The sequence below is a fragment of the Larimichthys crocea genome, chromosome I, assembly GCF_000972845.2.
Source record: "Larimichthys crocea isolate SSNF chromosome I, L_crocea_2.0, whole genome shotgun sequence".
In the NCBI taxonomy this organism is placed as follows: Eukaryota; Metazoa; Chordata; class Actinopteri; family Sciaenidae; genus Larimichthys; species Larimichthys crocea.
In genome coordinates this window covers 24,898,885-24,923,390 of record NC_040011.1, presented here as the reverse complement: position 1 = coordinate 24,923,390, position 24,506 = coordinate 24,898,885, and the positions used below count along the sequence as shown (strand labels likewise).

At 39.0% G+C, this 24,506-nt stretch overlaps 1 protein-coding gene across 1 annotated transcript; it reads right to left on the bottom strand.

Moving 5' to 3' along the window:
- Positions 1-15,845: 15,845 nt before the first annotated feature.
- On the bottom strand, positions 15,846-23,730 carry smyd5 (SMYD family member 5). Its single transcript, XM_010742111.3, has 13 exons — positions 23,588-23,730; positions 22,900-23,008; positions 22,394-22,533; positions 21,246-21,367; positions 21,067-21,136; positions 20,186-20,290; positions 19,886-19,948; positions 19,145-19,215; positions 18,937-19,043; positions 18,668-18,724; positions 18,465-18,559; positions 17,998-18,068; positions 15,846-17,524 (listed from the first exon to the last, which is right to left on the bottom strand). The coding sequence occupies exons 1-13, from the start codon at positions 23,678-23,680 to the stop codon at positions 17,374-17,376; spliced, it is 1,254 nt and encodes a 417-aa protein (XP_010740413.1). The 5' UTR covers positions 23,681-23,730; the 3' UTR covers positions 15,846-17,373.
- Between the last annotated feature and the right edge of the window lie 776 nt (positions 23,731-24,506).

Here is a 24,506-nt window from a genome sequence, read left to right as displayed (position 1 = left end):
GGTTGTAAAGCAAACATCTCAGCAGAAATGTTATCTGAAGAGTCTAAAGTAGAAACCTAATTTTTTGGTGCTTTTTTCTAGTATATTTTCAAGTATATATATATATATATATATATATTTCATCAGAGGTCCATGTTGTTAGTCAACACTATAAAGATCACTATTGAGTGTACAATGCAGCCATAATAATGTGTTGTTGGTACAACTGTGAAAAGTAGACACGCATTTTAGGCACACATCTTTGTAATGAACCGTGTTTTGACTGACCTGACCTGCATCGCAGTTCATTGATAATGTCCATACTGGTTGTGTGTGTTCGGGCCCCTGGGAAAAGGACAATTAGCCAAATTAGAAGGCAAAATCGGGTGAGGGTGAAGGTCACAAGGGGAACCACTGCTGTTTTCTATGCTGGTTGTAAAGCAAACATCTCAGCAGAAATGTTATTTGAAGAGTCTAAAATAGAAACCTAATTTTTTGTGCTTTTTTCTCACAAGTTACCATGCATGTGAACACAGTTTTATTATGTTCACCTCATTTTGTGCTTGTCAAAGACCTATATAAGCATACATGCTTATATAGGTCATACATACATCACACAGAGTTTATCAAAGTTTTGATCGTGCATTCACATAATAAATAATTTTCCATCCCAAGTTGTTTGAAGCCATCACCACTTTCATTTCTCCTCAAATAAGCTGAAGTAGTGATTTACCTTGTATCTTTATTTAATGGGCTGCAGAGTGAGTTGAAGTTGGATTGCCTGTTTTCAGCAGGAAAATGAATTAGCAATTTGCAATGAGCCTCGCTTCCACCCAAGTAGTTATTCATGAAATTAGCTGTCTGGTAGCACGGGAGGATGTGACTATGAAAATTCACATGCAAGCTGTCTTTGTGCTGCTGTTGTTTTTATTTCCCTTTAGTATGATAATGCTACTTGTTGATCCCAATTAACAGGGAATTTAGCGGCTGCTTGTTGTGAGTCGAGGGTGAGAAAGTGTGCAGAAATGTATAATTAGTTAAAAGTACAGAAAGGCTGATTATGTGATGGCTTCCATGTGTGATGTTTTTTTCTCCATTCCAAGCCATTTGTATGATGTATGTTAGGTGTATGGGAGTTTCTGCGTCAGGTGGTGATTCACTATTTTGGCCCAGAGGCAAAGAGATGTGATCCTTTAACTCATGCAGTATTCAGATCTATAGGCTTTTCACAGTGCCTCCCATTGCTTTCACTGGCCTGAGGTTCCCATGAATATTACACTGTTCTATGCTCTATGGCAAATTCCATGTTGTGTCTAGTGTATCCCGTTACTTCATGAATTATAGATGAAGGTTATGGCATGGGGATACCTCACATTCAATGTGACTCAGATTAGGTATTCACTAATCACTCCAGTGCTCATTCTGGATCAACGTGGGTATCATATACCCCAAGTTGGATACAATATCAATGTTTTATTTTTCAGTTTAAAATTTGTATCTCACTGTGTGGAACTGACTTCCATCATTCTATGTGTGAGTTAACATGAGGCATGTAACTGCACTGAACCATAAACAGTGTAAATACATCGTATCCATGATGCCACCCTCAGATCTCTAAACTGATGTTTCGAAGCTCAGGTTGCCACCATCTTGGCAGTCTTGCCACCTCCCTGCTAATCAAAAAATTGGCAAAGATGTGGACATTTAAAATATTTTAGTTGTATAAAAATGCATTTAGTTGAATCAAAATGCATTGTCTACATCCGCAGTCTTCTTCTTCCTTGACTATTGGTGCATTGCTACATTTCTCTTTGCATTACTGTCATCAATGAACAAATCAGGATCCATTCATAAAAATATTGTAATTCAATATACTACAGGAAATATTTGAAGTGTTTGTGGACATTTACCATGCCTGCTGGGGAAGATTATTGTCATATGATGCAGAAGAGATACTAATAGACCTTGTGGTGAGATCCTTTGTCACAGCATCACTAATTTATCTTCAGTTAATTAATATATTCAGTATTAATGTATACTGACTAATTCTGTGGATTAATATTGCGGCAATATGGTCATAGTTATTCCTAACGTCCAAATGTATTTATTTCTAGAGATGTACATACATCATATACATCTCACCAGCAGCATGATATTTTGCACATACACAGTAAAACGTCTGCACATCATCTTAAAAACTCAAAACTAATACAGCTTCTCTAACTAAATGTCCTGTCAGTGAACGCTGTCATGTCATGATTTTAACTTTCTTCACAGCGGTGCTCTCATAAGATGCAATTGTAAAACCGCTCACATAACGTGCAGCAAGCATCATAAATAATACGTAAATCTGCTGTAGGTGTCAGCCCCTCCTGCTTAATAAATAACTGCTTCAACTACTGGTGCCCAGATCTCATACTCATATGTACTTTATAATTAAGCTGGGGATCACCGCACTTTAAAAGGAATTTCCTAGAACCTTTTTTTTTTTTTTTTTTTTTACAATGAATGCTATTTATAAAACATTATCATGTGCAGACACAGGTTTATAAATCCACAGTCTTACAAGCAGCAGTTTAAAAAGATTTCATCAGCAGAATGTACATGTAGGTGTCACAATGATGTACTTGGTAAATGCCTATTTAAAGTAATGATGTAATGATTTTTTCTATTTTGATTATTGGATATAATGTCAAGTTGATTATCAGTGACAGCACACAGTGAAGCAGGGACAGGCTTTTAGACTAATGAGAATACTATACCCAAAAATCAACATTTCTATATCAATAACCACTGGTTTTAATCCATCCTCATGGGTGAATGAATGTTTCAAAATGTTAGGCTGCATTCAGACAGCAACAACTGGACTGTAAAAAATGCAGAGATGCACTAGGGGTTCAACTTTTACTGCAAAGCAATGTAATGTCATCCAATGAGGTGCTGCACTGGCTAATGAATTACATGCAGGTGCACATTCCTACTGGATTACTTCATGTGGACTACATATTTCTATTGTTTAGTCGTATAATACTAGTAAGCCCTTTTGGTAGTAGAGCCACACCACTATTTAATATCAGCCAGTATTAGCTTGATGCAGATATATAACGTATCAGTGTTAGAGATGTCACCAGTTAATTGTTAATCGGTCTATCATCAGTCAACAAATCTGTCTCAAGGGAGTTAATATGAGCATGTAGGCAAATAATAAGTTTTAAACCGAAGCTACAGCAAAGTGAGTTAACTAATAAACTACGCAGTGTTGTCCTACTACCTTTTAGACTTTTTATACCAGCAAAATGTCATTACATTTCCTCAGTTTCTTTTCACCTTCACCGTAGTGAACCTCAGAAATGCTTGATAGAAGTGCAGATTAAGTGGAGGTACAATCAAAGCTGATTCAGATAATTGTTTAATAGCCATTAGCTTAGCCTTAATTGGTCTCATTATTCTGTTGAGAATTAAGAGGTTGGTGACTGAACTGGGTCAGAATTAATGTTACATCAGAAAATCACTGTTATTTTTCATAAACACGAAAGTTTCATGAGCAAATTGAAGGCAATTTTTTAAAATGAATTATTAACATTTTACCACCAGGTGTTATTCTATGCCTGTTCTGTATGGGAATTACCTTGATTGACATTAAATTGATTACTTGAAATTGAATAATTTGCTTTATTAAACCTGATTTTATAATTGGGTTAATTTCCCTGAACACAAGTCTATTTATTTCCCTGTACAGTGTTAAATCCCTGGTTATTTGCACATCTCAAATTCACATTGTTGTCATTCAGAGAAATATGACCAAGGGAAATCAATGTGAAGTTCCAGTTAAACGCAGAAAATCACAGGATTTTGTTTTATCTGAGCTTGGATCTATTTCCCTATTGTGTAAGACAAGTATGAAAATATAAGGGCCCTGTCTCTTTGTTTTTTTTTCACTTATAGTTATAAGATGTGAATATTTGGATGCATCACTATCTCATTCACTCTTAATGATAAGGCAAGGTAATCTAAACCATATGTATTAAGGTACTTTATGGTACAATCGTCCTTCCATACGTTGCGCAAATAGCATGAGTTATTCAGGTCCATGGGAAATGTGCCCCCATGTCCTCTCGGGAGTGAGAGTGAATGGGAAGATTCAGGATCCGCTCGGCTGGAGGATTACATCCCACAGAGTCTCATGGGGAGAAAGACACAGATGCTGCATTGATCCTGCTGATAAACACTGAATGGCTGGAAGCTCGAGCAAGTGTCAGGTTCCCCAAACGGAAACGCCAAGACAGCCCAGGATGAAGTTTGGAGCAGTGCATGGAAGACTTGCAGATAAGCCTGCAATATGTGAAATGAGCAGAACTAATGTGTGCTGTTTTTAATTTCTGCTTTGCAATATAATTGGTGGAGATATGTCTTGAGAGACAGACCTAATACCTTATAATGTGTGACTAACTACTACTACGGTAGGGTATAGTCTTGTGTCATGAATGTCTAGCCAATAATATTAGATGGACATTTTGATAACCTTTGGCTGTTAGCAAAGAGGTCAATGCTAGTCAAGTAATGTAATTATAACAAATACATGCATATAATTGTCCATATTTATGGCAGTATTGCATCCTAAAACTGGGGACGCTAAATTACAAAGGACACAGTGAGGGACCTTCACAGTGGTCACCGAGTGGAACAAGACCCTCCTGACCACACAGGAGAGGACCCTTTATGGACAAGACAGGATGCTTCACAGCAGAGGAAACGCAACGATCTCACCCCTACCGTTCTTTGATTTGCACAGCGTGAAATGACTGTCTTGTTTGTATGAACAGGAGCAGTGGCCACCCATCAGGTATGAACTGTGGAGAGGTCCAAGAGGCCCTCGTGATTTAAGGGTACATTCATAGAGTCTCTGGGGAGGTCCACTGATTGCCTGCAGCACTACTAATTGATTTACTGCAAGGTCGGAGCCTGAGTGACAGAGGGTAAAGAGAGGAATTTCCTGTTTCTCCATCTATAATTCAGTGGCTTACTGTGTGTGCCAGTGAATATGTATGTGTACTGAAAAAAGGGAGTATACACATTTATTAATTCACATGTGCCTAATCTAAATATCTGCCTTATATGCGCATATACACCGTGTACAGATTGTACAGATTAGGATTATATAATCAAACATTTAACATTGCAAATCAATTGTTGCCCTGTCAATGAAGTCAACAAGTTTGGATCACCTGTCGTGTTAAATGTGTTAATTATCGCCACCAGGCAAAATCTTGGAGGGGATTATCAGTTTACCCGTGTGTGTATCTGTCTGCAGCTAATCTTGTATTCTACTGGATTAATCAGCCTAATATTTTTTGTGCACATTTATGCTCAAGGACCTCTCACGGTTGAAGTGATTCATAATTTTTGAAATTGAACCTTAAAAATATGTTTTATTGGCTGCTCTGTTTTATACCGACTGCTGACTCCTCACTCCTCTTAACTGGTCGGTAGTGATCACCAATCACTATAAACAGATATCAATGCAGAATCTGTAGGCAGGAGACCAAGATTTTTGTACCGGGAGTGTTCTGGTTTCTATTTGTAGCTCGAGCAGTATTGAGTAGTAGTAGTAGTAATTGAGTGGGCTTTGGTCCATGTGGAGAGCAAAACAGGCAGAGCAACCTCATAACCCATCAGCTGATGACAATTTTGCATTTTATCTGCACTCATACGCAGATAACTGTTTATAGAGATTAGCTGGATGTCTTTGTTGTCAGTCTTTGATATCAAGTTGTATTTGGATAGCGGAGGAACTTTTGGTCCGTTAACTGTTTTCTGGATATTTGCAGGCTACATTGGAAGACAAGATTGACATATCGATCCAGAACAAAGATGAACAAATCTTTCAGGGTAGTGTTTAGCTCAGTAGGTAAAGCAGCTGCCCCATGTGTGAAGTCCTTGCTGTGGAAGCCCAGGTTTCAAATCCGACCTGTGGCTCTTTTCCACATGTCATTCCCGTCACTCTTCAGCTGTCTCTGTCAGAAATAAAGCTTGAAAAGGCAAAAAAAAAAAAAAGATTAATAAATCTTATGTTATCTTTACAGCCATTTTGACTGTAAGTGATCTGGAGCCCAAAATGCCTCATTAGTAAGCGGCAACCTCTGTGGCTGGGAAATTAAGTGCCAAAAACTGTAATTCCTCGAGCACTACAGAACATGTCAGCCTCAATAAACACCCATAATGAAATGTCCATCTTCACAGCAGACATAAACATGTTTACAGCCTGGTACAAAAAACTGTTTTGGTCTCTATAGCAAATTTTTCTGTTCATGACAACTGCAATGAGTCCGATTTTTTTTTAACATCTATGCATCTGCGCAGTTGCCATATTATTAAGGTGCCCTTCTAAATAAATTGACTGTAATTTGCCTAATTCTGAACCATCCATCAAGTGTAACCACTTATCCAGGGTCACGATGGGGCTGGAGCCTATCTAGCTGACATTGGGCGAGTGGCGGGGTATACCCTGAACAAGTTACCAGCTTATCAGCCGCTAGCTTATCGCAGGGCAAATAGAGTCAAACAACCATCAATGAGAAGCATGAGAAATTGACCATGAGATTGGCTACTTATAGGAGTTCAGTTCACTGAGGCAGATCTAATCACTTATATGCCCAAAGATCAACCTTCTAAATAACCACAGCTTCCACTGGGACATGCAGTGTTTCATTATTTATTTTATTTATGCAACTTTTTTGACCATTTATCTATTACTTTTAGTCAACTGTATGTAGTCTCAATTTCAGTTTTAACAAATGAATACTCTATGATCTTACTCACATACTCTATGGCAAATGTAGGGTAAACTTTGGGGTATAAGTATCCCTAGTTGGGAATCACTGTAACTATGTTGGTCTATACATTGCTTGCTCATCCAAAGTAGTCAGTGACGCTGTCTTTATGTGTGCTGGTCTGTTAACTGGGATTGTGTTATAAGGTATGCAAGCTGTCAAAACCAGCAGCCTGCCAACACTCCCAGCTGCGCTGTCCCTTTGAAGGTCTAGTAGATTTCCCTCTGGTGTCTCAAGACTCTTCAACCCGCCGCACAAATAGAGCGCCATCATGAGAGAGCCCATTGTTTTTGTTCTGTTCCTCTACAATGCTTTGAGTTGTCCCATTACAATTGAACAAACACTGCAGTGTTGTAAAATCTGTAATGCATTTCTTGCAGTCAGCGGATGAAGACGGACCATCATCTGAAACATGGAGCAAGGCTAATTTCATTCAAGGCAGTTTAATAGCTAAAACGTGTTTTCGCAAATCCCAGAAGTAATTAGGTTTAAGCAGAAATTACTCATATGAACCTAAATCCAATTTCAGAGTGCATATTAGAGTTCTTTTTTGTAAAGATAGAAAGTTCTCCCTCTTTTATTTAGTATGTGAATCTATTTCATTTTGAGAGCACCTTGCTTGAGGCAACGATGACCCTTAACTACCAAGTATGTGAAATAACCCCAAGTCACAGTTTTCATAACTGGTAGATTCTGCCATGCTGAAGGAGGATAAAAAAAGGAAGGAATGGAGCTGTTTTCTGTGTGTTTTCTGAAACGGGAAAGGTGTGTTCAATATCAACAAGAAGCAAACCTTGCAGAGAAAAGGAGAAAACCTGGATCAGCCAAGGATTTAAAACAGCCCAAAGCAAGCTGAACATCTCTCACTCAACCCCACAAAGTACCTCCCCAAACAGACACACACACCTCTTAGAAAAAATTACTTCCCATCACATTAAAGAGAAACATCTGTCACTTCAGGGGCCTTCATCCCATGTCACACTAAACAGGTTTATGTTAACAAAATGCTAAATGTCTCCTGAGGACCCTCAGCAGAATTACGGTGAAGTATTGGGTACCATAGAGGTTTAGGCCTTAATCACATTTCCAGCTTGTGCACAGATCCAACTTTCTGTCCTGATGGATTTTGCACCTCGAAGCTCAATCATGAAACTTTCTGTAACGGTTCGGTTTCATACAACAGGGGCCTACAGAGGCCCTTCCATCTGGAGAACAAGACGTTCACTGCATCATAGTATAGAAACAGAAGCACCTGATGTAACATCTGGGCTGGACTGGTCTGCAGAGGATTTTGTGTATGAATCTAAATACTAAGTCATCTGTGAAATTCTGGAGAGTGGTGGCACACGGGTGCTTGTGTTTTCTGCTATGTAAATGGTCCCATTAAAAATATTTTATCTGTTAATTTTGCAAACAGACATTAGATGTAATAGGAAGTCAGCACTAGATAATATGCTCAGCCAAGTCGCTGCTTAATAAGTTGACTATGTCCTGATGATATTGATATTGATGACTCAAAATCTTTTTCTTCAATAAAAATAGGTCCTGTCTGTAACACAAGGCTTAGAATGTGTAATAAAGTCAGATAATTGTTTATTTATCCATAATATTTGATAATAAACTAAAGGTTGGCCTTACTTACCAAATTTTGTGTGGATAAAGGTATTTACCGAACAATTGCTTAAGGAACAATATACATTTTTTACTGTATTAAATCTTAAACTGACCACCATCAGATATTAAGGAAACATGCTCAATAGAAATACTAGCTTCTTAACAACATTACTACAACCGGTATGTTTCTTCTTTTGTTTGTGTTTTGTCCTGTGTGATATCGCACACTGTCCATGTCGACGCTCCGGGTTGCGGTTTAAAGATTTGATGTGTGCTGCAGCCATCGAAGCAAGCAAGCAAAGTGGATCAACAGAGATAATGTCAGATTTTGCCTACTGAAAAAGCTCCATGACCAGAAACATGGGTAAATATTAGATATGATTTGAAAAATGGAGACAGCTTAGAGCCCAGAAGTACCCAGAGTGCATGTTAAATATTTCACTATATTTCATCTTAAAATCATTCCCAGTGCGTCAAAACATGGAAAGGAAAGTCATGAACTTCATATTTTAGATCATTTAGTCATCAATAACCTAAAATATACATTGTAACATTGAGATCTGATTTTTTTTTAGCAGGTTTCCACTCAGTTTCCTTTTGTAAATCAAAAAATATCTCCACCATAATCACCTGTGTGTCTTTAATCTCATGGATGCTAGAGGATTCCTGATCCACAGTGGATGCTGTTTTCCAGGTGGGAATGAAACGTAGTATTGGTATGGACAAGTGGCTCAGTCGTGATTCATAGTTTATTTCCCTCGTAAAAGTTTCCAAAGACACTACCTACAACACCGTTGTGGATACAAAGATATTGAGTATGAAAATCATGCCACATAATCAAAACTACTAACTGCTAAATATCAGTGTTACATGTGAAGTTACATACTGTCCCTTTAAGTCTGAAATAACACGTGGATAATTGTGAACATAAGTCCAACTCATTATGAAGAAAATACTCACTGGGTTATCTCACCCTGAACGTATAATGAAGGGGCCTTGTGAAACTGAGCCTCCTATGTGGTCTTTTTATGTGTAATCAATGGAGATTGTGAGGAACTCACATAACTACACAAAGCATTAGGCATGGGCTTCTTCTTTCTCCCCCCCAACCATGCTGGTCAAAGTGTGTCCTGAGGGTATATGGTAATGAGAGAGGCATGGAGGGGAGGGCTCAGCTTCACACACACACCATTTCATTTGGGACGGAGCAGTGAAATTTACAGATGAAGGATAATTTTCTTTTGACTTCAAATATGGAGACCATAAATCTTGAAAGGGTCACTTGACAGAACTCCTGCCACCTACAGGCATTTTCATCAGAGACTGATGGGAGGCCTATACTCTCATGGGGCCCACAAAACAGAGACCAATGTAGTGATCAATATGTAAAAGCCAAAAGAATACCGACTTTCAAACTAGACAATTTATCAATTAGTAAATGGACTAAAAATGAATTGTCGCAACACTAATATATGCTAATTAAAAACAGAAACGTGGATACTCAGTGACACATTCAATGTTAAAAGTTTGAGGATCTGTGAGCTGACGTTGCTGATTTGCAAATTGAATAGACACTTCAGTCAGGAGGGCTGAAATGGAAACAGATGGGACTCTATTAGTAAATGTGCACGGAAGGATTCACAAATGTATGTTGTGATTTATGTCGTATAAAGTTATAGCGTATAAACGTATATATACACTGTGTATACATATATAAACCATATTCGTTATGATATTTCAATGACATTTAAAACCAAGAAATATTTGTGTGTGCATTACAAATCATTAGAGGGCAGAGCCATTTATATATAAATCACAAAATATATTTATGAATATGTGCACATTCATTATCCGATTCCATAAAATTGACATTGAAACATCTCTTTTTTTGTATTTTGCTGAATATTCCTTTTATTTGTAATCATTTATGACCACTTCTTGTGAATGCAGCCGTGTCCATGTCAGCCAGTTCCTTGTTGCAGTTTCATGAAAGCTGACTGAGGAACAGAATTGTCTCGTCTCATTTGTGTGAAAAGAATCCAGTTGTAATTGGTTCATGAATGTGACCTTTTGCATGATGAACAGTCCATCAACCAGCTCCCCACAGGATGCGAGAGCAGCTCTTCATATTGAAAAGTGTCTTATCAAGCAAAGCTATCTTGCTAACATGCTTATGATTCTGACTAGCAAGAATAAGCTGCACATAATTGGATACTGTTGTTTCTCTTGCCTCCCGGACTTTGAAATGCCACAGCCAAAAGAAAGTATTAGCCTCATCCTGCAAGGATGTATTGAATGTCCTGTAAGAGATATGAATATGAGATAGTGAGAGATAAAGCTGAATAGCCAAAGTGTTTCAAATGCCTCATTTGCACTACATGAGTCAGACCATGTTTGGTCTCAGTGGGAATGTCTGGCTTGACCTTAGAGGAAGAATTCATACGGGCATTCTCAGTTGATCACAGTTGACCTCTTTCACATATAGCACAATGGTCTATTTTAATTGTCCAAGTCTCCGACTTGGAGGTTTGAGGAACTAAAATGTACACGTCCCAGAGGTCCCAAACACTGCTGAGAGAGGGAAAGAAAAGGACAAAATCACAACTACCCATACATCCTCAGCTCCTCAGTTGTGCTTGAAATTTAGAAACATAGAATTAGAATTCAAACACAAAATACTTAGACTTAAATCCTTAATACTAATCAGCTCAGTATTTTTAGAGTCCACAATGATGTTTGCTCATCTGTCCATCAATCTCTGCACACTTCTGTTTGTGTAAAAATTCTAAAGGCATGTTACTGGCTCTGTGAGGATTATAGAGGTAGAAATCACACAACAGCTTACTGATTTGAATCCCTTGCATGTACTTCAGTTCAGCATCACTGCTCAACAGCCTATTATTTATATATATATTATTTATATTATTATATATATTATTATATATATTTATCAGATTATGGTTGTTTCTGTAGCTTTTGCAGTCTTTAAATATTTTTTAAATGCGGAAGTATGCTACCAGTAAGTGAAGCTTCCCTGCTAAAAGCTGCTGATTCAGTCAGTGACATTCATTGATGTTCTTTTGTACATGTACTGATCTTCTGTGTTTGAGGCATATGCTAACGTCAGCATAATTAATTATCATGAAAGACAAAGTACGGTTGAGGATGGTAGGCATGTCAGAATGACTTTTTTTTTTGCAGAATTTAAATTTGTATTATTAGAAGTCACAAATGTTAACTTTGTGCTAGTGTAAAAGACAAGTGTGAAGGATTTAGTGGCATCTCAGTGGAACAGCACCTAGGTTACTGTAGAAACATGGAGGACTCTACAACCCTGCTTCCAAAAAGGTTGGGGCACTGTGTAAAATGTTAATACAGAGTACAAAGATTTGTAAACCCCTTTCAACCTATTCAGTTGCATATAATACAAAAACATGATATTTAATATATATAGACTGATAAACTATTGCTTTTTGAAAATATACAGTCATTCTGAATCTGATGTCTGCAAGATGTTTCAAAAAGTTGGGACAGGATCAGCAGACAACTGGGAAAATTGTGTAAAGATTAAAAGACACCTGTTTGGAACTTTCCACAGGTACACAGGTTTATAAACGGTGATAGTATCATGATTGGGAATGAAAGGGGTATCCTTGAAAGGAATGTTTCTTACAAGCACAATTTCAATGAATTTAGGGATTTCACTGTCTGCAAATCACAATATCATTAAAAGATTCAGAGAAATCTCTGTACGAAAGAGGCAAGGCCAAAAACCAACATTAAATACGTGGTGATCTTCGATCCCTCAGGCAGCACTGCATTAAAAACCAACATGATTGTATGAAGGACATTACTACATTAGCTCAAGAACATTTTGAAAAAAACATTCTCTGTAAACACAGTTTGTTGCTGCATCTACAAATGCAAGTTATGCGATGTTAAGACTCTATCATACAAAGAGAAATCCAATAACATCCAGAAACACCACCGACCTCTCCGGGCTCCATCTAAGATGGAATAATAGGAGGAGGAAAAGTGTGCTGTGGTCTGACAAGCCCACATTTTAAATAGTTTTGGATGGTATGTCCTTCAGGCTAAATTAAAATTTTACACAACATCCCAACTGCTTGGGAAGCGGGGTTGTAAAAGGCTCATTCTAAGGTCACAAAAACAATTCTTATTTTGAGGTTATTATACACTCATGAAAACATAGTTATGTACTATATTATATTCCATTTCTGCAATATTCTGTAAAAAAAGAATAGAGGACATCCAAGTATGATTCATCCTCTGGGGACAATGAAAGCCTGTACCGAATGCCAATCCATAATTGTTGAGATATTTCAGTCTGGACCAAATTAGTGGACCGTCTGACTGACAGATATTGCCATCCCCAGAGCTTCTGGCTGAAAATACGTCAATCCCAAGTTGTGGTTGGAAATAGTTTCAAAACAGGACACACAGACTAACTTCCACTAATCGGCTCGGTATTTCCAGAGTCAGTAATAATGTTGGTTCAGCTCTCCATCAGGCTTCTCACATCTTTCTGTTTGCATAAAAGACTTGCTTCTCTCCTCTGCCAGTCTCAACTAATCGTGCCACTGTTAAATCTTTTTGTTCTGTTCTCATCTTTGTGTGTGTGTGTGTGTGTGTGTGTGTGTTTTCAAACCTCCTAGCAAGAATATGTTAACACTAAAGGAAGAATGTGTTCACAAAACCACTTCAGGTATCAAAACTAGCATATTTCACTAGAGTCCTCCATCACACAGTCACAAACATGGTGTTAGTGTTATTTCCGATCCTGTTGTAACATCCCTGGTGCCAAAGCCTCTGTTTGGATGATTCACAACTCTCACAGTTCTTCATGTGTCATTCCGCTGGCTTAGGTTTACATGACACCACTGGGGTCTTAAACGCCTCTCCCTGAAGATGAATGTGATGTTATTGGGCAGCCCACAGTATTTCATAAGTAGCCCTGATGACTATATGGCAGATGTACTGTTTACAATTTGTACCGTTTTGATTTCTACTGAGGAAATGATTTCAGCAGAAGTGAACCACAGAAATCTCAAACACTGATCAAAACCAGCAGGTCACTCAGCAGCCATGTTTGTGTTCTTAAACCGTATTTTTCTTTAGTGTTTATTTTTATGCAGGGTGAGCAAAAGTGCAATAACCTTACTTCAGGTTGGCTAATTTCGCATGAAGCAGTCGTTCATCACTTTGGATGTGGAGTAGCCCTCCAAGGCAGCAATGGTATTCATCGTGGTAACCAATCTGAACAGCGCTAATGTAGTTTGGAGATTGTTTCCATATGCGGCCTGTTTCTGAGTCAGTTTGCTTGGGTCTAAAAAAAACCACCACTTCATGGTTTACCCACTTCGACATTGCAATGTGAAATAGTTGGACAACTTTCGCACTAGTAGTCATAACAAAACAGTCCACCTTTAACCTTGGTGGATAAATCAACAGGAGGTTGCTGGAACTTCTCAAACTAGTTCAAATTTAGTATTAGCGTGAAACTACCTGGCCAGTTATCTCTACCACCACAGTCAATAAAAATGTAGAGCTGAAATGATTTATCCATTAAGTATTAATCTAAAACTGTAACTGCTCTCTGGTTTCTGTAATGTGAAGATGCTGTTTTTTAGTTTTAGTCTTCAAAAACATCACTTGTGGATATTATGGTATTTTTGACAAACCGATTTATGGATTATTTATGGAAGAGTCTAACTGAATGGAAAAATATCAGATTATTTTATTCGTTTTACAGAGATCGCAGAGTCGAGTAAATTGATTTGGTCAAAGAGATAACTATCTCAACTATTTACTTAATAGTTGGGGAATTTTACTGTTTTTCTCACTTTAGAGTGAATAAATTACTAATAAAAATTATTAATAAATTACTATTTTCTGTATTTGCTGTAGTCTGAAGTTATGTCAAAAAGCAATATATAGAAGAAGGCTATCTTGGCTCAATTTGTTGGGAGTCTATGGGATCAAAAAACATAATTATGATCCAGAAATGAAGCAAAACTAAGCGAGTAAACTAAGATGGAGGGAGGGAACACCTTCCTACAAGCGTTGCCTCAGGGGAGGCCCACACGCTCTGAGACTTTATAAACTCAATTAATCAAAAGTAGACAGATTCATTCAAATTAGTTAGTTGCAACCCTAAATTGTATATCTGTACCCATCAGTGGTCACATTTTGCTTGCCTGATATTATCATTTGAGTTATTCCACATATAACATGTAACTGGTCCTGATTTAAAAAAAAAAAGAGTATCTGTATAGATTTTAAAGTAAAACTGTATGAGCTCAGGTTGACAGATAAAAAAAAAACAAACAAAATGTGTAGAAGCATCTCCTGCACATAACATTAACAGAGATTGGGAAAAATAGTTTAAATAGTGTAAAATACTCCCCTTGTGCATGATGTGGAAACAGTAATATACCACTTTTAAATCGTTGTAGTCTTTGAAATGTATATGAAGTTTTTTGTACTTGTCAGAATAAAAGACTCCTTCTCTTCATAATCCTCCCCCCACTTTGCTTTTTCTTTTCACAAAACTTCACTTCCTGCCCTCTCAGCCCTCAAACAAGTATCTATCTGACTTGCCTCTTTCAGGACAGACTCTTTGACCTCTCCGCTTCCATACTTGAAATATCCGTGCTGTGCGATGTGGTGATATATGCATGCCTGCCCGAGCTCGACCCCTGTGGTAAGCAGGGGTCATGCAGCGATTCTGGCATGTCTTCAGATGACAGCCGATGGTGGGGGGCACTTCAACTGGAGGATGCGTCCAGAGGTCCAGCCTCCTGCCATGGCTGGGTCCCAGGTGTGCATCCTTTCATGGACATAATGTGTTCTTTTTTCATTTTTGCTTTGTGCATCCTGGGAGAATTAACATGTGATGCGAGTGCAGAAATGACTGGGGACTGGAGTAAAGTAAACTGAGAAGGTTAATAGAGAAATGTCAACCATAGACGCCTGGAGGCACTGGGGAAAAGCAGAGGTTTATGCAAACCCTCGCCCTATTGCAAAGACACCATTGCTGTAGACTTATTCTTAGCCAGTACCTGCTAACACCAATTAGACTGCACTTAATGTAAGTGTGAACAGTGATTGACTGGCAGGCATTGGCAGTAGAATACCTCCTTTAATCCATTTGGTAATTAATGAATTGAAATGAGATGTCTAGTTCTATATTGCACCATGTTAAAAGTGCCTAAAGCAAAAGGCTGTCTGGAGAGTAAGCCATAAAAAAGCAATGATTAGTGAAAACCCAAATCCCCTTGAGGAAGACAATTTGAATAAGGGTTTGTGGTTAATATGCAATGACTAAACAAATATTTTACCAGTACAATCTTCTGTAGCAAAGGCAGGAGGTGTGTAAACCAGATAAATGACTCAACGACATCCAATTTCAATGGTTTATGCCAGAGTAGTAAAAATGACAAATGCTAGGCTCCTGTTTGCTGCTGTTATATTTAAATTATACTGTACGTGTGTGTGACTTACAAAGCCATCGTCTCCCCCTTGCCACGACACTGAATGCCAACTGACAAAATTGGGATTACTCATTCAATATTTCCAATCTTTCTGTAGTAAATAAAAATATTGGGATTTGTGATTACGGTCATTGTTGTAATATTGATTTGTGTGTGGGCAGCAGCAGCATTTTCACTCATGTGGAACTGTGGTTTGAAATACAGTTCTCAACAAAGGGCACAGAGTTACTGACAAAGCAATTTTCCACTCAAGGTCTCTGCAATACATTAAGAAAGGTTTAACCTAACCTATAGATCATATTGTATGAAAACCAAATTGTATTTTACTGGCTGGATGCCTCCCATATGACAAGGCTGTAATTACAACAAAATATAAATAAAAAGCCTCTTTGGTACATTATGCATTGTTATCCAAGACACTTCATAAGTAGAGAAAAACACCTGAGAACCAGCTGACCTTTGCTTAATCACTTTGCCTTGTTTCAGTGTCGCCAGGTACAAGAAATGATGACTGAGTTGCATTTGGTAGATCTGGAGGTCAGACACAGTGCACTTTGTAAGAGGAGAGTTTTGTTTTGGTTCTGTACTCCAGCACACTGGATGACATGGATCAAATGACACAATACCCGTGGGGGTTGAAGTGGCTTTCATTTTAATTTAAAGCTAGTCTTAATCAATATTTGGATATTAACAATATATGAAAGGATTTGCTCACTGTGACAAACCATCATAGAAGAATCACCAGCCTCTGCTGTCTCAAATCTGTGTTTTTTTGTTGTTTTTTTTAGCATCTTTCAGCTCATTGTTTTGGTTTTTGGGCCCCGAACACTATTTTGTTTGATTTATTCTAACAGCTTTCATCAGGTGTGTTCAGGAAATTTAAAGTCTTGTTTCACCTTTGACTGATGGGTGTGGTCAGAAGTGTGCTCTGTTGCATCTATAACAGTTATAACGGACAGCTGTATGTCACTGCAGCAACTACTCAGCAGTTACTTTTTATTAATTCAAACTGGTGGCATTGCCCCTGAGTGGCCCACAAAATTAAATCAATGTTTATATCCATATTTGACAAACTACATACACATTTCAGGCCTTTTATACACAACCTAAGGGCAAGAAGGTATACCAATCTTTAAGTGTTCACCCAATATGGATGTGAACATGATCAAAAACCCTGAAAGTCTTTGCTTTAGTTAAAAACACCAGTGTGCTGAAGTAAAGCATAACCAAAAGACGACATATCACTGTCCTAAGTGACACACGTCACACACATATCTCCTCTAAAAGATCTGTAAAACTGCACAAACAATGAGTGAAATGCGTTAATAAGACATTTTTCCACGTTTGGACTGGTCTTTATTCTTCTGGGCTTCAATGATTGCTTAGCGTGGTGGCAGGAATGGAAACGGCTGAGAACAATATGGGCAAGTCTTTCATCAGACATCTGTCATCTCGTCTTCCATCTCATCCCCCTCTGTTTCACCTTCTGCCTCGCCTTCTTCTTCCTCTTCTTCCTCTGATGTCACATCCAGCTCATCCATCTGGGAGACGCACTTTGGACACGAGCAAACAAACAGGTAGTTCTCCCTGGAAAGAAAAATGTTCAACTCAGTCACATTGCTGAACCTCTGGCAAGAGCTGAACTAATGAGAAGCATTGCACACAGCTGTACAGAAAATCAGGCACTGTTCAGGAGCCACCAAACACTAAAGAATGACTGTTTTAATACTAGAATTAATATATGCCGCTGCAATTATACATTCAGCTGGTGTGATATGGGGCACCTATGAACGTTCACACCACCAGCACCTTTGCAAGGCTGACAATTATCACAGGATGCAATCAAAACTTCTCAGATTTGCAACTTGGTCCCCTGAAGTTCTGGGGTTTAGCTCAAAGACGGATTGACATCACTGTGATCAATCAGGAGCAGCCATCAGACCCCGAACACCTCTGCTTCAAGACCACTCATTACTGCCTGGATGGCTTTTTATTGATCCCAGATGGAATTCGTAACTCCACCCTTCAAGTAATTCCTCAGAGGGATCACAGATGTTTACCTCAGAATTTTGTGTCTGCTATGACGGCTTCGGTCCCGTTGACAGCAGTCCAAGTAACTGATGCAGATCTCCTGAAAAAATCCAAGAAAACAAACAGTTGGTCTGGCTGATGTTATTAACCCTTAACAATTACAGTTTAGTCCCATAAACATGCTGCTGGTATTTTTCAAATGGCTCTGTCCTTCTATCTTTCTCTTGGTGAAATGTTACGTAAAGAGCTCCAGTCTTATGCAGCATTCAAAGGAGAGCTTTGCTGTGAAAGCAGCACGGCTGCCTTGACATTATTGTGCCGCGCAGACGCAAGGCTTCTCAATCTTTCTGACAGCTTGACAAACCCACTCCAATCCTCAAAGTCTCAGCCTTCTAATACCGTCTGACAAGGGAGCACACAAAGCCAGAGAGGGACATTCTGTCCCATCTAGCCCAGGCCAGAATTTATCACTCCAAATCCAGACGTGTCAGCTGACCTCTCCTGGGTTGATGTCACTAAGGGCACTGAGCTGAAGCAAGAAGTTGTTGTCGGGGAAGGACGCCTCCGCGTTGGGTATGCAGCTGTGGTTACCTGCAGGGGTCAAAGGGGGTGGGGTGTCATCAGACGGCCTCTTAACCAGAGTAACAGTGTCTGAACTGAAGTGACAGCGTTCATAACATGGACATCATCTGCACTTACATGAGCTTTGAAGCAGAAACAGTCCAGAGCCCTCACAGTTTAGAAAGTCTCCCGTTTCTACGGAGAGAACAGACAAATCATGCACTTTTCTAGCCTTTGTTGAGGTCTGAACACAGGTTACATAACAACGGCAATGTCATTGGGTCAACATTACAACACAGACAATAATTAACACCCACTCATACAATATGACCACTGCAAATCTGCCCAGTTGAGACAATAAATAATTTACTGCCAATAATTCTGCAAGACTGAGATAAAACTATGACCTTTCTCGATGTCCTTGTACAGCTGGTCGATAAAAGAGTCCAACTGCTCCCTCTGCTGGGCGGGAAGCTCAAGTGCATCACAAGCATGGACCCACCGACTCAGAGAGCTGAAAAATTAACATACAAATTCGATAAGCATAAAAGAGAACTATCGAAGTCACGCCAAGATCGATAAGCAGTGTACAACAAGAGAGAGGTGAGTCCTTACCTGGTGCCGATGCCTTGCCCGTTGGTTCCCACAAGAGCAAACAGAGAGCGGAAACCCTCAGGGACAAACCACTGCAATGCAATCATATCTTTATTTACTGATCCACACCAAAGGATTATTCATTTAATTCAACCTCTTTCATGCCGAGGTCATTGCTGAGGGTCAGCTACAGAGTCTCTTGAGCTGGTAGGAATTCACTATCTGTACGTCAGCATGGGAACATGATTGTGGTTCAAGAACATGCCTCGGAAATTAAGTCGATCATCATATACGTTTCTGTAACGGACTGCCTGCAAGCTCAAGGTTTCCTACGGCATCAGCATGACGCAAAAGAACATCTCAGATGATGGTTGTGTAAAAGTTATTTAATAAGTAGGGCAACATTTCTGGGACAAAACTGTCAGCTTACAGCTCATCACTTAGCTGCAGTAATTAGTTCTCCAGTAGTAAAGTGAATATCTATTTGGTTTGGACCATTGGCATCATCTGGCAAAACAACCAATTTCAATAAATCGACTTGCTCCATCAGAAATTATTATTGTCTGACTTTTTAAACATTAAACTAGTCAGTCTTAATGCTAAGCTAGGTTGGCCAGCTGCTTTGCTGACCTTACATACATGAGAGTGGTGTTAACGGATGATGAAAATAAATGTTGGTTGCAGCACTACAGCTGTAGAGAGTTTGGTAACGGCACATATAGAAAACATTTAGAAACATGTGGCGGTTACATTTGGGCTCACCCGATTAAGATGATCATCATAAAGTGCTGCTTTGAAAAGGCTGTGTAACAAGGCCAACTGCCCCTGTAGGAACGATATTAAATAAATACACATTACATTTTACATAACAAGAAACATACATTGTGAGCATACGTGGCCACAGCTGGAATTGAACCTCTGACAATGGGGAATTACACTGTTATGCTTTGCTCATGGAGCCGTGAAGAACCGTGATAAGCATACAAGCATGATATTGTCTTTCAACTGCCAGACTTCCAACAATTTCACATTTCAAGCAGAAGTAACACGACGGTGACTTACTCTGAACTTCTCTCCCAGGAGCTTATGGGCGATCTCCTCTTCTTCGTTAGCTGCCCGGCTGCAGAAGTGTGCAAACAGCTTCTGCCAGTGTGCTTTGTTTTTGGCCTTGACAGCAGAACCAATAACCATAATTAACATGGGTAGTGTAATGCATTTTCTTGTTAGTATTTCTTTGTTCCACATGATCTGTCCAGGTAGTTTCTGCGCCAAGATAAACTTGAAAATTGCCTCATCTTAATTTATCATAGTATGCACAGAACCTAATGAAACCTAACAAAAACTAATCTGTTTTTTTTATTCCTAATTCACTGTACCACGTTAAATCTCCAAAATGTTTGGCCATTAGGGGGCAGTATAAACACAGTACCTTTATAAAAATGTACCTTATAAAGTTGCTTATAAGGAACATGTTGGCAAACATTTGTCTATAGACGTATCTTGAAGACAAATAGCATGATCAGAATTCATTCGGAGTGATGTTTATAACCACCTAATGAATTCAAGTCCTTCACTTACCCCTTTTCTCTGCTTTTTCTACTAAATTCACTCTGTTCAGCAGCTCGATGCTAACTGTGTGTGTCTGCTGTCTGGTGCTGAGCTGGTAGTGTGCAGTCAGCTTATCTGAGCTTTTTTTTTTGCTGAAGACAGCTGATCAAAACAATGAGCTAAAAGATGCTGATACACTGAGCTGAGGGTAACACAGGGTTTGTCGTTACAAGCATCTCCTTTCATGTACAGTCATCCATTGTCGATATAAAGATATTGATTAGAGCATCTTTAAAATTTCATGTGCATCATTGTGCTTTGTTTATTGTCTGTATTAGTCAGGGCAAAGTTCATTTCAAGCTAGGTTTAACACCATAACTCTAAAACAGACTCACCTGTTTGACCACAGCTACCATTCTGGCCATAAGCATGATGCTGCTGGTCTCTGGGGGGTAATGCATACTCCTGAAGAGACAAAGACAAATCATGTTCATTGACATGAATGAATATTTTAAATAAAACTCAGCATGTTCAAAGGGATTATCAGTGAAAATATCTATAAATCATCTCTTGCCTCCATGCATCTTTCAGCTTGTTGATGGGGTGATCCGGATCTTCCTGGGAGGGACCCAAACACAGAACTCGATGATACTGATCTGCTGCAGCTTGCCGACACTCGCTGCTACAGTACATCACCTGCAGAGAGACAGAGAACACTGGAAATGACAAACAAACTAACATTTCAAAGTGACGGGAACAAAATGTAAAAAGTCTGTTAAACATTAAATAAACATCTCTCTATGGCAACCTCATTCACACAGGCCGGTTTCCTTGACCACTGATCTGAAACCACAGGACGTCATTGCTTAGCAACTGCTGTTGTGTAAGGTCTCTGTAATGGTGTTCAGTTTATTATTACTGCGGAAAGGTAATCGGATTTGTAGCTGGGAGTGACCGTTACACATCTGTCCAGCTGAATAAAGCAAAATACAAAGCTGCAGGAGATCTCCACACATTTTTCAAATCAATGGTTTCCCAGAGATGTTTGAAATATCAAACAAAAATAGCAAACATTTAATCGAATTTTGGTACTCCTTTTCCTTTTAATAACTTTTTATTTCAACAAATATTTATATTTGCCAAAGCTATCACAGCATATAGATAAATCTGCATGAAATTGATATTTACAGTAAGGCTAAATGAGGTTATATCAGTACAAAGCAATTTAATTTACTTTATTTCATGCTTTTATTGTGAAATTGCTCTTTATTTTGATCTAATTATTTGTATTTTATGTCTTTTGTAAAGTATTATTATTATTATCTTCAGGAAGCCAAATTGGAAAAAGGCTCAATTAAAGAAAGTCACGCTGATGCAGTTAAGCCTGTTGCGTGTGCGACCTTTGCAATTATGCAACACTACAAATACCACTACAAAGCAGCAAAGATAAACAGCTGTCTATGTTTTTCACTTTGGTTATTGACCCATAGTACCGACACTGGCCTCTAAAAATCGATCAGCTAGTAACGCTGTCACACAGATACAGAGGAGGTTCCTCTCTGACCACAGCTGCATTCAAATCAATGCATTTCATGTCTTCTATCGATCTTGCCACTTTTTTTTTCAGAGCCTCTTCCTTCTTGTTTAGCTCTTTCAAAAACCAACATCAGTCGAGTCAGGCTCTTGGGCTTCGAATAAGACTCCTATCCTGATTGGACTAACCTGGCACTGAGGGCAGGCTTGGTGCAGCTCTGGTCGAACACAGCAGAGCTCAGGGTGAGGAAGGCTAAGTCCGGGGATGCCGCTGAGTCTCCTCGCATTCTCCTCTGCAGTCTCCAGAGCACGTAAGCAGTACTCACAGGCTGGAAAAGGCAAACATTACATCAGACCTTGTTATATATAAAAGTTGCATTCTGGATCAGACTCCTCCTAAAACCAGGTCATAACAAGTCTGTTTTTTGATCAAATATACATGCTTTTTATATTTCTATTAATGCAACATCGATCTCATTTCTTGTCAATTGATGCAAAATGCATTTCAAAAGTCAGATGAAGAATGCAGTACGTCCTGTAAGATTGACCCAATAGCCTGATGTTTAAAGTAGATACCTCTCTAGACTGCAGGTGTCTCGTCTCTGTGCACTGTTTGCTCTCAAACCAGCTCCCTGTGTATGTCTACAAGGTGCATTTATGTGTGTGTGTGTGTTTGAATACAGTCCACATCTCACCTTTATATTTGTACAAAGCATTCCACAGAAACTGGGCAGAGACGAGAGGTCGCTCAGAAAAAATGGGTTCTCCCTTCTTGATGCTCCTTTTGGCGAAGAGACCTTTGCCCTGAAACACAAATAACACACTGTTCAGCTGTCTTCAAACACAAACACACACACCCGCCTACATCACAACATCCACAAAATGAGTCAGCAGGTCCACACTGAGACAACCATTCATCCATCCTCTCCTCTCAGACTAGATGGAAACATACTAAGAGGTGATCATTGCATTTTGAACATTTCCTCATGCACTGATTGTGTTTATTTCATTCCCCTCTCACACCCTGTGCCTGGAAATTTGACTTTTTAGACATCAACATGAGCCTAAACGTGTTGACAGTGAAGTTACTGCTCCCCTGATAAGTTTACTGGTGTCAGAGAGTGAATGCTGTAGCTGTCTGTACTCACTTTTGCCACACTAAACCTGAACACAGTAGCTTTTTTGGTAGTTGTTGGACATAAACAGATGTATTAATGTCAGATCCTGTTAGGAAACCTTTCGTTCACACACCGGTTCTTTCAGTACTTTCTGATCCGAGCAGGCTCTGCTCTGCCCGGCTGTGATCCACACTGACAGCCGCTTCACTCTAACCCACAGATCCGTCCAAGTCTCTTTAATCAGACAAAGTCTGACCCGTCTTACCTTAATATTGTCTATAAATCGGACTTCCACGCTGGCGGCAACTTTGCCGGGGTCCACGCAGAAGGAAAACATGTCATCGAGGGGAGCAGCCATGTTTCCGACGACCTTTCCCCTTTCAACCCCGACACTGACGTTTTATCTCTGGGTGGAGGCGGCAGCGACCTCCGGTGGCGGAGATGTGAACTGCACACGCTTCTGCAGCTTAAACTACTTGTTTTATTGTAGGTGGAGCAAAGATTAGCATGAAATACAACTGTGTTTCATATGCAAAACAACATTTTAATCTAATTATGTGCATTTTATTGCTTTATCTGTTGATTTTATGTCTTTTTCCCTCAGAAAGCCAAATTGGAAAAACGTTAAATTAATTGGCCGCTAAATTAAAAGTCCTGTTGTTGCAGTTAAAATCAAGCCTATATGTGTGTGTGTGTGTGGGCTGTACAGAAATGCAATACTCGTAATACAAAGAAACCAGCAGGGATAAACAACTGTCTCTGGGAGGTTCCCCTTTGACCACAGCTGGATTGAAATCAATACGTTTCTTGTCTGCTATTGATCTCACCACTTTTTAAAAGGATCTTCCTTCGGTTTAGAATTTCAAAAACCAACACCAGTCAAGTCAGGGTCTAGGGTAGAAAATATGAAAAAAATAAAGTCTATTTGTAACCGCTAGCTCCAAAACTGTGATAATGTAGCAGAGGCATAGCACAGCTGACATCTAAACAATACTATACAAGTAGGAATTATTCTGTCATTTAGTTTTTTGATTAATCTATCAATTGTTAAATTATATGAAACAATATGTTTAGAAAATAGTTTTAATAAGTTTACTGGTTACATATAATCAAATCTATCTATCAAAATAGTTGCAGATTACTTTTCTGTTAAATGGACTAATCGATTGATTTACAAATCATTT

Coding starts and splice junctions, on each gene's coding strand:
- smyd5 (XM_010742111.3), bottom strand. CDS start 23,680: ATGGCTGCTCCCCTCGATGACATGTTTTCCTTCTGCGTGGACCCCGGC. Junction 21,368..22,393: donor AAGCCTGCCCTCAGTGCCAG/GTTAGTCCAATC, acceptor GTCTCTCTGCAG/GTGATGTACTGTAGCAGCGA. Junction 20,291..21,066: donor TGGTAGCTGTGGTCAAACAG/GTGAGTCTGTTT, acceptor TCTGCTGTCAAG/GCCAAAAACAAAGCACACTG.